The sequence below is a fragment of the Oncorhynchus kisutch genome, linkage group LG8 (genome assembly GCF_002021735.2).
Source record: "Oncorhynchus kisutch isolate 150728-3 linkage group LG8, Okis_V2, whole genome shotgun sequence".
Classification (NCBI taxonomy): Eukaryota; Metazoa; Chordata; class Actinopteri; order Salmoniformes; family Salmonidae; genus Oncorhynchus; species Oncorhynchus kisutch.
Genome location: NC_034181.2, coordinates 60,606,451 through 60,619,248, shown reverse-complemented (window position 1 = coordinate 60,619,248; position 12,798 = coordinate 60,606,451). Strand labels below are relative to the sequence as shown.

Below are 12,798 nucleotides of genomic sequence, written 5' to 3'. Positions count from 1 at the left end.
TGCAGTGAAACATTACTAACCCCGCATTCACCACTCGGGAAGGATGAGACGGTATACAAGGCAAACATGCCTCCAGAAACCCAAATAACCAGTGACTCATTTATTCCTAGCATCAAAAGCGGGAGGAGAGAAAATACATCTTTCAACCAGCGGTGAGACGCAGATCAGAGGAGGATGAATCTCCAGACCCCAACGCTGCCTGTAATTGAGCCCTTTCAAAGAAATCACACTTTGATGTGTCTATGATTGACAGAGGCTGACGGACAACATGTGATTTAGAGAGAGCACATGCAAACACACACACGCCCCCAAAACAGCCCTTACCCATCCCAATCTCACAAACACCCAAATAATCTATCCCTCACTCCCTTTCTCTCACACTGGAGCAATCCAATCAATATTCCTCCTATCAGCTCTCAAAAAAAGATATTTTAACCAAACAATCTGCCTCCTGTTCAAACAAACGCACGTCAAAACACTCCTACATTCGCGAAAGAGCTGGCATCACGTCGCAGAATCCCAACCCCTGCCAGAAATGACACCTACATGTCCGTTGGCCAGATCCAGCAGGTCTCGGAGCCTGCAGCCCCGGCCATGCCTCCTCTCGTAGCAGATGCTGTCCTCCATCACCACGAAATCAGCCCCCGCCGCGTGCAGGATCCCGTGGACCTCCTCTGGGGATTGCTGGGCGTAGATCTGATACACCTGAAACGACCAGGAGGAGAGAAACACACCCAGGGGATAACACACACACACACACACACACCTGTAAACATGGAGGACAACACAGCACAACACAGGGCTCAGATAGACACAGACACACACATAGGCAGGCATGACTTATTGATAGAGAGTTGGTTATGAGAGACCTTGTGATGAGTGTTAACAGTGGGCTGTGCTGGTGCTGGGGGCTGACCCCTCTGTGGCGCTGAGTGGCAGACAGACGCACAGCAGGGTGGTGTGGAGGGAGCATTCCGCTCACGTCCCCCAGGCAGAGCCAGAGCCCCCGAACCTGAGGAGCGAGCCCTCCCCTCCCCTCTCCCTCCCACAGCTGCAGAGCTTCATTAGTCAGAGCTCTGCCTGCAGAGCTTCGTGAGGCACCGCCGCACGGCACAGCATCACACGCCGTAGAGCACCACCCACAGAGTGGCAGAACGCTCTGTACCCAGCCATCCAGCAGCCGTGCACCATCTCCTCTCCTGTCTGCCTGCCTCCCCCTCACCTAGCCCCACGCGCTGCACTGTCTAACGAGCTTTAGAGACGGTTCACACCACCACAATTCATCTCTGCATCTGACAAATGCTACTTGCCATCCCTGGGTGAGATGAAAACATGGCGTTGTCTGGCTGATAAAGTCGCATGCTTCTGTTAAACTGAGGGGAAAGCCAGACAGGAAATATAAGTGACTGATAGCATGCTCTCATGCTGAGGTTTATGGGACTCCATTTCCCCGGCCGCGGTCGACGTCCCCTCCATGCTAATATCACAGCACAGGTATATGGAAGTGGTGTCCTCTCCTTGATAGCATCATCACCCGAGTGAGGGTCATGCCTTCTGAGTTCCATTACAAGTGTGGAGACGACTTGAACACGGCCCTCTTCTTTTCCACGTGGACAGTTTAATTCCCTGGTTGGACTGACATTTTAAATGGAATTGACCCCCAAAACCCTGGTCATCACATATTTACAGGTGTGCCGTTTTCTTTATGTTACTCTCCTCTCAGGTCAGGTCTTGTGTAGACATACTTTTTTTTAAAGTATAGAAGTAGGAAAAGGATAAAAAAAAGGGGGATTTGTTTTACCTGTTTGGTCCTCTCTCTCAGAGCTCGGTCTTCATAGTGTGGGTGGTTAGTCAGGACTCTCCCTGTGCACAGTTTGATCCCAGCTAGCAGCTGCATGCTGCCAGCAAACACCGCCTTCTTGGGGGTCTTCGAGCTGGAAGACGAGGAAGAAGATATCGGCGTTTACCCTGCTGTATGCTACAAGGCGGGCCATGACGCGTGCGAGCATTATCCACCACAGAAGATGTTAACATGCTGTAGAGCCGCTGCCTTTGTGCATTAAACAAAATGGGAATTGCGGTTGGTTAATCGTGACTCAGTAGCAGGCTAGTACAATACTGATGTCTGTACTTGCACACTGCAGGTATTCTTTACTCAATGCCATCAAGTTCTTTTACAATAACCTTTGCAGATGTAAAATGCGTTTCTTCTTCACAGCTACAATGACACTTTAAAAAAAGATGTTTTTATTAAAAGAACAAATACTGTACACGCCAGCTGAAAGTTTTGCGGAGGAACAACTTCAAGGAGAGATTCTAAGGCTAGTGAAAGGACAGCCTTTTAAGGCTGCTCGGAACAGAACATTGACCTCGGACAAATAAAGCATGTTTATCTTTCTTTCACAAAGGAATCTCTCTCCAGGCGTTTCTAGAGAGGTGGTGAGTGAAGACTCACAGGAAGGACGAAGCCCAGTGTGGAATGTTTTACATTAGTGCAGCCTAGAGAGCCTGACTAAGTAGAGCCTTGTTGTTCCCACAGCCCAACCTTGGCCTTCTCATAACACTGATCTCCGCTCATCGACACAGTGACTGCACATACCTGAGAGCCCCTCTGACCAAGCTACATAACTTGGGGGCATTTAAAAAAAAAAGAAATCTAACACGAGCCACAACACAGAGAACAGAACAATGGTTATGTTTACAATCTGGGCTATGTATGCTCTCACTCAACCCGGCAAGTCTGATTGCATGGATACACTCGTGTGGAGAGAAAGCGCACTTTCCACTCACAGCACCAATTTCCACGAACAATTATATTGGTGGTAATTGTTGGTAACAACTGAGGAATCAGGTAATTTCAAGCAGAAACAAGCAGCACAGTGTGTGCATAGTTGGTTGAGAACCACCTGTCGAGCTGTTGTTCAGGTATTTCACAAATCAAAGTAGGCAGTCGAGAACGGCACAAAAGAGCACAAGAAAGTGTTTGCTCAAACACACACAGGTCGAATTGAATTATTTCAGTTTAATTCCCTGAATTAAATTTTTTCGGTTTCATTCCCTGGTGGAGGAGCCATTGTATTATCTATATTAGAAAAGGAAATCAAATCACTCTCTAACTCGGTAAGAGATCATAGCAGAGCCTTTTCCACAGCAGCTATTATGTCCTCCATTCCTCATGTTGATTTGCCGTTCAAATCCACATTACAGAAAAAAGGGGGATAGACTGAGACACCCCCCACTAGGAACATCAGCAGCTTGCGGGGCTAATCGCCAGCCACCCTGGGCTGTGTGTGATGAGGTGATGCGGCTGACCTCTGACATGCTCTTCCGGGTCACTTCCTCCTCTCCGGGGGAGTGTGCGTTTAATTACTGCATATTCAAGTGGGATTCCTCAGACCTCAGCTGATTTCTATTTCATTTCAGATGTATATTCTGGTAGCAAAATGCCTGCCGCCCCGGTGACATTACAAAAACGTATTAATGTGGTTAATAGTGGGTGGTGGAGGACACGGATGGTGACTAAGCGTGAAATTGGTATGCATGAATGTGCCTGTGCGTTACTTCTGCTACATGCAGAGGTGGGACTATGTCATGCAGTAAATTAACAGCATTGTACACCTGTTGATGCACACTTTAAAGTGGCAGTGCTGCCGGGCAGAGAGAGAACAGATAGGTAGAAAGTTTCAGTGTCTACCAATCAGAGACTGGAGGAGGAGGACAGCCTAGTAATGTCTACACAGCACGAGTCCAAGAGAGGCAGGTACGGGAGGGGGATGCTAACAGCTCCGAGATGCTAACGGCTGGGATTTGTAGGGAGCTCAGGTACGGCAGAGATGGAGATAGAAACAGAGATGGGCCTGTCACGTCCATCCTAAGATCCTACAGCTCCGCTCATCCTATCTGACTGGCCGATCTGCTCTGCTCCCAGCTAGAAGAGACGGATCACCACAGATATCGGCTGTTACACCAACCAGCCACTATAATGGCCAATTCAACCGCCACAGAGTTCGGAGACTGAGTGGAGGGTGATGATGATTGATTGACTGACTGATCGGTTGAGAGAGGGAGGGTTGGCAAAATTTCATTATAAGCAATTTCACAGTGGGCGAAGATACAAGCTTTCTATCGATAATATCCTGAGGAGGGGAATAACTGTGGTTCATACGAGGATAGACAGAGTTTTACTTACTGCTACTGACATCCTCTGGAGACTTTGTATAATAAGGGGAAAACTTCTAATTTGGACAAATTATAAGGAAGAGAAAAGTCAAGCTGACAGAACGACAATTAGCAAAGAGATGAAAGTGGAGGATACGAGTGTGAAAAGACACGAAGAAATCCACAGTTTACAGCGTGAAAACGTCCTCTTTGTTCCAGTAGTGAACCCAAATCACAGCCGCTCTTACAGCTACAGAAGTTTCCCTGGGAAAACAAAAGCGTCATTTGTCTTCATTACTCAAAAACAAGGCAACATTCTGAAATAACGCAGCTTTCCAGAATCAAAGGATGGCCTGACAATATTAACCACCGAACAAAAGGGGGGAAATTAATTGCATGGCAGCCAATGCTCTAAATGATAAGGGTGTCTGTGATGACGGTGCCTCACAACGCTGTCCAAGACAGTAATGACAAGGCACCAGCACAACTTAAAAAGGGCACCATCAAGCGTGGAACCAGCAAAGTCAAGAGAGAGAAATTATCAAGCATATTCACACACAATGGCCAGCTACCACGGTCTTCTGAATGTGCATCTGGCATGAGGCAGCTGGAGGGACCCACAACTACAGACTCGGCTTTAAAAAAGAAACCGTCAGCAAACCAGTTTCATCAAGGAAGTCCAGGCTGCCAGAAGAGCTGCTAGACAAACCGTGATGCCCACGAATGTATTGATGTTTCAGCAGGAGTACATCAGTATTCAGGAGCTGTACGTTGTGTTGCTTCTTCTTCTCTCCTTAATGTCTCTTGATTAAATCTCCTGAACTCTTCAGATTTGTTACAATGTAACTATTTTTAAAAAGCACCCATGGATACATGGTATGTTCAAGTACATTCCCCGGCAAGATTACCATTACAAACCAATAAGTACTTCATGTAAATACTGTGAATGAGACAGAAATATATTTTCTTTTTTTTTTGCTCACATTCCCTCTGAATTTGTGATAATCTACAAAGAAGATCAGCTTTGCTATGCCCGAGTCTCATGAAACACGATCACCGCTTAACTCTTTCATGTTAAATGTAATTAGCGCATGGCAAGAGGCTTAATGCGCTAGCACCAGTGAAGGTAACTCGACACGCTAATCCTCCGAGCAAATTGGATTTTCTCTGGAGGCAGAGAGCCTGTGTTATTTCACAGAGTCTTTTTAAGGTCTGTCCTCCCAAGTCAGTCTCTCTCAGAGCCAAGGAGCCACGCCAAATTCCCCTCCATCTCCGATCACATCAGGACTGATTGGCTTTATAAAACCCTACCACAGGGGCCTGGGCCACGGGCTGAACCACTGCCAACAGCTGGGTCCTCTCCAGACCTCCATTACTTATTCATGCGCCACAAGCTCACCAAATCTACATTTCACACAAACACATGCAGTCACAGGCAACGACGGTGGAACTTGGATCTGTGGAACAAAAGCTAACCTGATTTGCGTTTGTTTTGACATCTACGCACGTGTGCATGTATGTCTGCGTATGTGCGCACATTTAAAGCAGAAACACATCGGATTTTATACCTAATCCAGGTCATCAGCTCAACGGTGTCAGGGTCGTAGAATTCTCTCAGTTCTGATACTTCCGTCATCAGTTTGGGCCAGAACTACAGAGAAACGACATGAAGAAAACGACTCTAAATAACCAAACTCCACAGAAACAGATCAGTTCACAATAATCACTTCCATATAAACCAAACACATCCCAGTGACTGCCAATGTCTCTGTACAGTTGATAGAGAGAGCCAAAGTCCTTAACACACTAGTCACCAGCCGGTTGCTGCTTCCATTTTTAACTCCAATTCAGTTCACAGTTACTGCAATCTCTGTGGGTGAGAAAATATTGTACTGCAAATTGTGATGAAATAGCAAGGCAAATGTCTCACCTTGTAATATAGAAAACACAGAATGACAAGTGGAACCGTGTACCTGATCAGCCTCAGCTGCAAAACGAGAGAGAAAATTACCAGGGTGAACATTACAATCCGTTGTGATATTTAGTTTCTCTGTACAGACATGTTGGTGTTAGTTGGTTGTTACCACATTGCCACCTACTGGATGAGGTTGTAACTGCCCAGCACAGTATAAGCAAGCTACCATTCCAACGTGATCCTACTGCCTCAGTGTAGGACTGGACCATCTCATGGTGGAATGCAGAACCTGCTAACAGGTACTGTGCTCATGCTTCTGTAAAAGAAACCTTAGGGGTCGGAGCTGTTGCCTTTACCTTTGTTTTAGTGTTACAGTGAATCATGTTAAGGCAGAGGGACCACAGCTCCTTGCCACACACGCCATAGGCAGCAAAGGCACACATATGGCCAGTCCACAGATATTTCATTCTGGAGAGAAAAGAACAGTGTCTTTAAAAAGATCAGAACAACCTTATTTAAACTTTTTGCAAAATGTACTTTGCATTGCCAGGATATTATCAGCAGCATTCTCCTCATATTACGGGGGCAGCAAAATAAACATCACAAATTGGAAATGGTGTGTAATCAAAACATTTGACAGATAAGGAAAGAGCGGTTTGGAGAGAGCAAGAGTGGAGAGAGAGAGAAAAACGAAAGACCTGGGGAGGGCCACTCGACAGAGGACAGATGGGCAGATTAAACAGAAAGAATAAGGAGAGAGAGAGAGAGAGAGAGAGAGAGAGAGATAAAGAAAGTAGATGTTGGTTATTCAGCATAATTCCAGACCTGTCGGGAGAGATATCATCTTGAACAAGCAGCGGAGCTCACCTCATGGTGCCGAGCGCCAGGAGGCCGAAGAAGACGGTGTGTAACAGATTGTAGGCGACATCTGCCCGCATACAGATCGGCCGCGCCTCGCATCGGCCTTTCGGCGGCCGCCCGACCGCTGAAGAATCACTGAGAATAACATTGATGCATAATACATAAAGGCGAGGGCTGGAGACATTAGGCAGATTATTCAGTTTGTCTTTCGCTCTCCTCCAAAAGGTTAACTGGTGTATCTGAAATGAGCCTGTAATGATTAGCTTGTGCGAGGGTTGAGTGCCTGGGGGTCCAGACTGGGTTCTGATAACTGGAATGAGAACAGGACAAAAGGATAGGAGCGGGATTCTCTCTCTCTCTCATCAAACAGGGACGGAACCACACAGACGTGACATGCTCAGATACTCACAGGGCCTCAGGGAGAGGACTCAGAGGATTGTTGTGATGCTGCCTGCCACCCACTACCTCAATACGTTCTATTAGGTCTCCGCACAGCTGGAGAATTACGGAACTAACTGACAGCGGTGGCATACGAGTGGCTTAAACATTGTTATATGTGCAAAGACTGTGGTTGAGTAGTAAGTGGGCTCTAAGTACATACTGTACTATGACCCTAGAGACTGGCGTTCAACCCCTGGGTGGTGTTCATCCCTCCTACGGTGTCTCCTCCTCATCTACCTCCCTGTCAGTTGCTAAACCATCTAAAGAAAGCACATACGAACTCAAAAAGGAGGAGATCCTCTTCACTAATTATTAAGAATGAATGAATGAATGACTAATTCAAAATAATAATGATGATGTCATAGATATGTGGGCTACCAACAAGCAACCTCCTGAACTCTACTCTATCTCAGTGTTTTGAAGCCAGACAAGACAGGCCTCAGCATGACAGATGGTGAAGGAATTTAAAGGAAACAGAATGAAGAAAATAAATGACAACACAACAAAAAATGTGGATAAGGGTTGTAATATGCACATGGGATTAAGGCTGATGGCGCTTGGAAGCCAGAGACCCGTTATGTACGGGCTATGACTCAACCATATGTGGGCTGTGTCCGAACGTCACTCGCAGTCCACAGCCACGGGAGGATATCCAACTTACCAGAGGTTGGCCAGTATTACCAGCGCCAGCAGCACCAGGAGCACAATCAGGGTGACGAGGTAAGGGTATGCCAGCAGAGTGCCAGCCAAGCGGTCAAACGTGTCCAAGGGAAGCAGCCCAAAGGCTTCCTCACACAGGTACAGACTGGCATCGAAATCTCTGAGAGAGAAAGACACAGAGAGAGAAAGACAGACAGAAAGAAAGACACACACACATGAAGAAAGAGAGAGAGAGAGACAAAGACACAGAGAGAGAGAGAGAAAGAAAGAGAGAGAAAGAAAAAGACAGAGAAAGAAAGAGAGAAAGACAGATACACAGAGAGAGAGAGAGACAAAGACACAGAGAGAGAGAGAGACAAAGACACAGAGAGAGAGAGAAAGAGAGAAATAGAAAGAGAGAAATAGAAAGAGAGAGCGAGAAAAAGACAGAGAAAGAGAGAGAGAGATGTTGGCAAGCTCTTGTAACACTGGCTTTAAGTATTGACATAGTTGTTTCCCTCAGTTTGCTGTATACTTAATCTGAAATACGACAGCACATTTCCTCTGTGTGTATAAATTACATTTAATATGCGATCAATGAAAGGGGGTTTTATCATCTCAGGATTCTACACTAAATAAGTGTCAGTTAGTGAATAATTAAAACACGATGAAGGAACTCAGTGTATACTACCTGGTAGGGCCCAAGCCAAATTTGGACTTTATGAATTTGAAGATGTGTTCATCAGAACGGAGCTGCAACGCTTGCTGTACAAACATGAAGATACACAAGGGAAAGAGATAAGGTCAGGTTATGCATGTCTGAGTCAACATGAAACAGCCAGACATTTAAAAACAACATTCCTTAGAGGCAAGTTAACATAAAGTACATTACAGACACATAGTTATTCCCATGTAAATGTCAGTTATATGTTGTATTTGGAAACAGAACCTGTCAACATTTTGGACACCTTCTCATCAAGGGTTTTTCTTTATTTGTACTATTGTCTACATTGTAGAATAATAGTGAAGACATCAAAACTGGAAAATAACACATATGGAATCATGTAGTGACCAAAAAAGTGTTAAATCAAAATAGATTTGAGATTCTTCAAAGTAGCCAGTCTTTGCCTTGATGACAGCTTTTCACACTCTCGGCATTCTCTCAGCCAGCTTCATGAGGTAGTCACCTGGGATACATTTCAATTAACAGGTGTGCTTTGTTAAAAGTTCATTTGTGGGATTTCTTTCCTTCTTAATGCATTTGTGCCAATCAGTTGTGCTGTGACAAGGTAGGGGTGGTATACAGAAGATAGCCCAATTTGGTAAAAGACCCAGAGTTACCTCTGCTACAGAGGATAAGTTCATTAAAGTTACCAGCCTCAGAAATTGCAGCCCAAATAAATGCTTCAGTGAGTTCAAGTAACAGATACATCTCAACATCAACTGTTCAGTGGAGACTGTGTGAATCAGGCCTTCATGGTCAAATTGCTATTTGAATTTATGAATCCAGGCTGTGTAAGGGCTAATTGACCAAGAATGTCATGGAGTGCTGCATCAGATGACCTGGCCTCCACAATCACCCGACATCAAACCAATTGAGATGGTTTGGCATGAGTTGGACCGCAGAGTGAAGGAAAATCAGCCAACAAGTGCTCAGCATATGTGGGAACTCCTTCAAGACGGTTGGAAAAGCATTCCAGGTGTAGCTGGTTGAGAGAATGCCAAGAGTGTACACATTTATTTATTTAACAAGGAAAGTCTGTTAAGAACAAATTCATAATTACAATGACGGCCTACCCAGGCCAAACCCGGACGATGCCGGGCCAACTGTGCGCCGCCCTATAGGACTCCCAATCACGGCAGGATGTGATACAGCCTGGATTCGAACCAGGGTAGTAGTAGTGGGACCTGTAGTGGGACCTCTTGCACTGAGATACAGTACCTTAGACTGATGCGCCACTCGGCATCCCAAAGGGTGGCTACTTTGAAGAATATAAAATCTAAAATATATTTTGGTATGTTTAACACTTTTTTGTTACTACATGATCCCATGTGTTAATGCCATAGTTTTGATGTCTTCACTATTATTCTACAATGTAGAAAACAGTCAAAATAAAGAAAAACCCTGGAATGAGGAGGTGTCTCCAAACCTTTGACTGGTACTGTAAATGTTTTCACAATGTCCTCCTGACTTCTGTGTGCCTTTCTCCTGGCTTCTCCACAGCTCATAACACACATAGACAACTTATTATTCATTCCTGGTGACAGGAGGAGGGAGGAGGATGTAGTACAAGTCTCAGGGCTCACCTTGGCTAAATAATTAATAGTGAATGTTAGTGCAAGGACTAGGACGGTGTGAAGGAGCAGCTTTCCCAGCCGCGCTGCGAGACCTCCAGTCTTCAGCCCTCTCTCCATGGAACACAAAGACAAAGAGCATTAAAAAATACAAAACAGTATATCAGTATGTCATGACCACTGATATTGCACTTACTGTATATCAAGACTGTAAAACAAACCAGTCAAATCCCTGGGGTTTCAAGAGGAACATACGGTATGTGTTTGGTCTCACCTGGAAGTGCTTGACAAAGAGAGCGGCCACAATGAAGCTGAGAGCCAGAGAGCCTAGGATCATGGAGTTACAGAACTGCAGCAGCCACACGGACAGCAGGCTGCTTACCTGGACTAGGTACAGGCAGGTCACCTGGAGAGAGGGTACCGGTAATAACATATGCCATTTAGCAGACGCTTTTATCCAAAGCGACTAACCGTCCTGTGTGCATACATACATTTTACGTATGGGTGGTCCCGGGAATAGAACTCACTACCCTGGCATTACGAGCACCCTGCTCTACCAACTGAGCTACAAAGTCCATACCCTGGCTCAGCCCTAACCATATTCTCAAAGATTTGGCATGGGCCCTCAGATCCTCAAAAAGTTCTACAGCTGCACCATGAGAGCATCTTGACTGGCTGCATCACCGCTTGGTATGGCAACTGCTTGGCATCGGACCATACGGCGCTACAGAGTGTAGTGCGTACAGCCCTGTACATCACTGGGGCCGAGCTCCCAGCCATCCAGGACCTCTATACCAGGCGCTGTCAGAGGAAGCTCCTAAGAATTGTCGAAGACTCCAGCCACCCAAGTCAGACTGTTCTCTCTACTACCGCACGGCAAGCGGTACCGGGAGCACCAAGTCTGGGACCAAAAACTCCTGAACAGCTTCTACCCCCCAAGCCATAACACTGCTGAACAGTTCATCAAATGGCCACCCTGACTATTTGCATTCTCACCCTTTTTTTGTGGCACTGAATCTCACGCACTGGCTCTATGCAAACTCAATGGACTCTACCCACACGTTACACTGACACTCCAACACCAACACACACACACACACACACACACACACACACTGCTGTTACTCTGTTTTTTATCTATCCTGATTGCCTAGTCACTTTTACCCCAATCCACATGTACATATTACCTCAAATACCTCGTACCCCTGCACATTGACTCGGTACCAGAACTCCTTGTATATACTATTGTTTTAATTTTAACTCTGCATTGTTGGGAAAGGGCTCACAAGTAAGCATTTCACAGAAAAGTCTACACATGTTTTATTTGGCATGTAAAATTGTATTTGAACCAAAACCGGCTCAACTCTAACCCTCAATTGTGATTGCCTTAGCTGCCATCTACAGGGAACGTGGTCTCTCTATCATCACGCACAGGTCCTTAATCTGTGACGGATTGAATCTCGGCCCAGGAACAAAATAATACAACACACACACATATATATATATATCTGAATGCTGTGATGGTGATGTGCATGATGAGAGAGGAATGATGTCACAGACCTGTTCTGTGGAGATGAGGTCCAGACAGTCCAGGGTGAAGATGATGAGAGCCTGAACCAGCAGGATGAACTGATTAAACTGCCAGGTGAGGCAGAAACACAATGTGGCCAGGAACATCAGCCACAACACCACCTTCTGCTCACAGGAAAGGAGTGGACGGACAACACAGATCCCATTAGAACCAGCCACTAGACCTCAAAACAACTTATAAGACACTTAGTTTGATAGTGATTCATTGTCTATTTCCACAGATGTTTCTCTTCATTCTCCTATTCTGGTCTAATTGTACGCGTGTAGAGAACAGAGGAGATGATGGTGTCCTCTGCTAGGTGATAGGTGACTGTCTACCTGCTGGATGGGTTTGAGGTGAGGCCTCAGGTAGCAAGTGATGGCAGCTATCTGGAGAGCGAAGAAGGGCAGGGACCAGTTCTCCCTGAGCGAGATGGTGAACTCCACCCGCGTTGTGTCCACTCTGGAACACAACCACAGAGCACCACCATTTAATTGTCCATTCAGGTCTTAGGTCGAAGTGGGCATTTTAGGATTGGCCTTGTGACAGCTTGCAGTAGGACATCAAGTTTGTCCAGTAGCTATAATTGTATAACGTGTGATCGAGTCCATTTCTGCTCTCTTGCCAACAACTCCTTATGGACTTGAGTCATGTTTAGCTTGAGAATGAAAACGGAGCAGGCAAAATGCACCAACAGATCTGGGACCAGGCTAATACGTCTAGCCTTTCAATGAATCATTAGTTGGGTGTGCATGATGAGACGTATACCTGTTGAGGATGTACCAGACTCCAGTGAGAGCCCCTGCTAGCCAGGAACCACTGAGCAGCCAGCTGGTGATGAACAGGGCTATGACATACACCGCTTGGAGGGAAAACACGGTGTAGATATAGAAATACACTGGCTCCAGGTAGGCCTGAA

At 45.8% G+C, this 12,798-nt stretch overlaps 1 protein-coding gene across 2 annotated transcripts in view; it reads right to left on the bottom strand.

The window, feature by feature from the left end:
* Nucleotides 1–12,798, bottom strand: part of LOC109895479 (probable C-mannosyltransferase DPY19L3) — a 41,284-nt gene that overhangs the window by 7,424 nt on the left and 21,062 nt on the right. For both annotated transcript variants that reach the window (XM_020489182.2, XM_031830757.1), the window contains exons 6-18: nt 12,648–12,793; nt 12,218–12,341; nt 11,870–12,004; nt 10,584–10,715; nt 10,322–10,423; nt 8,706–8,779; nt 8,037–8,195; nt 6,941–7,069; nt 6,430–6,541; nt 6,089–6,145; nt 5,727–5,809; nt 1,802–1,934; nt 547–705 (exon numbers count right to left, since the gene is read on the bottom strand). In XM_020489182.2, coding sequence (XP_020344771.1) covers nt 547–705; nt 1,802–1,934; nt 5,727–5,809; nt 6,089–6,145; nt 6,430–6,541; nt 6,941–7,069; nt 8,037–8,195; nt 8,706–8,779; nt 10,322–10,423; nt 10,584–10,715; nt 11,870–12,004; nt 12,218–12,341; nt 12,648–12,793 — 1,545 coding nt within the window. The remainder of the gene's footprint in view (nt 1–546; nt 706–1,801; nt 1,935–5,726; nt 5,810–6,088; nt 6,146–6,429; nt 6,542–6,940; nt 7,070–8,036; nt 8,196–8,705; nt 8,780–10,321; nt 10,424–10,583; nt 10,716–11,869; nt 12,005–12,217; nt 12,342–12,647; nt 12,794–12,798) is intronic.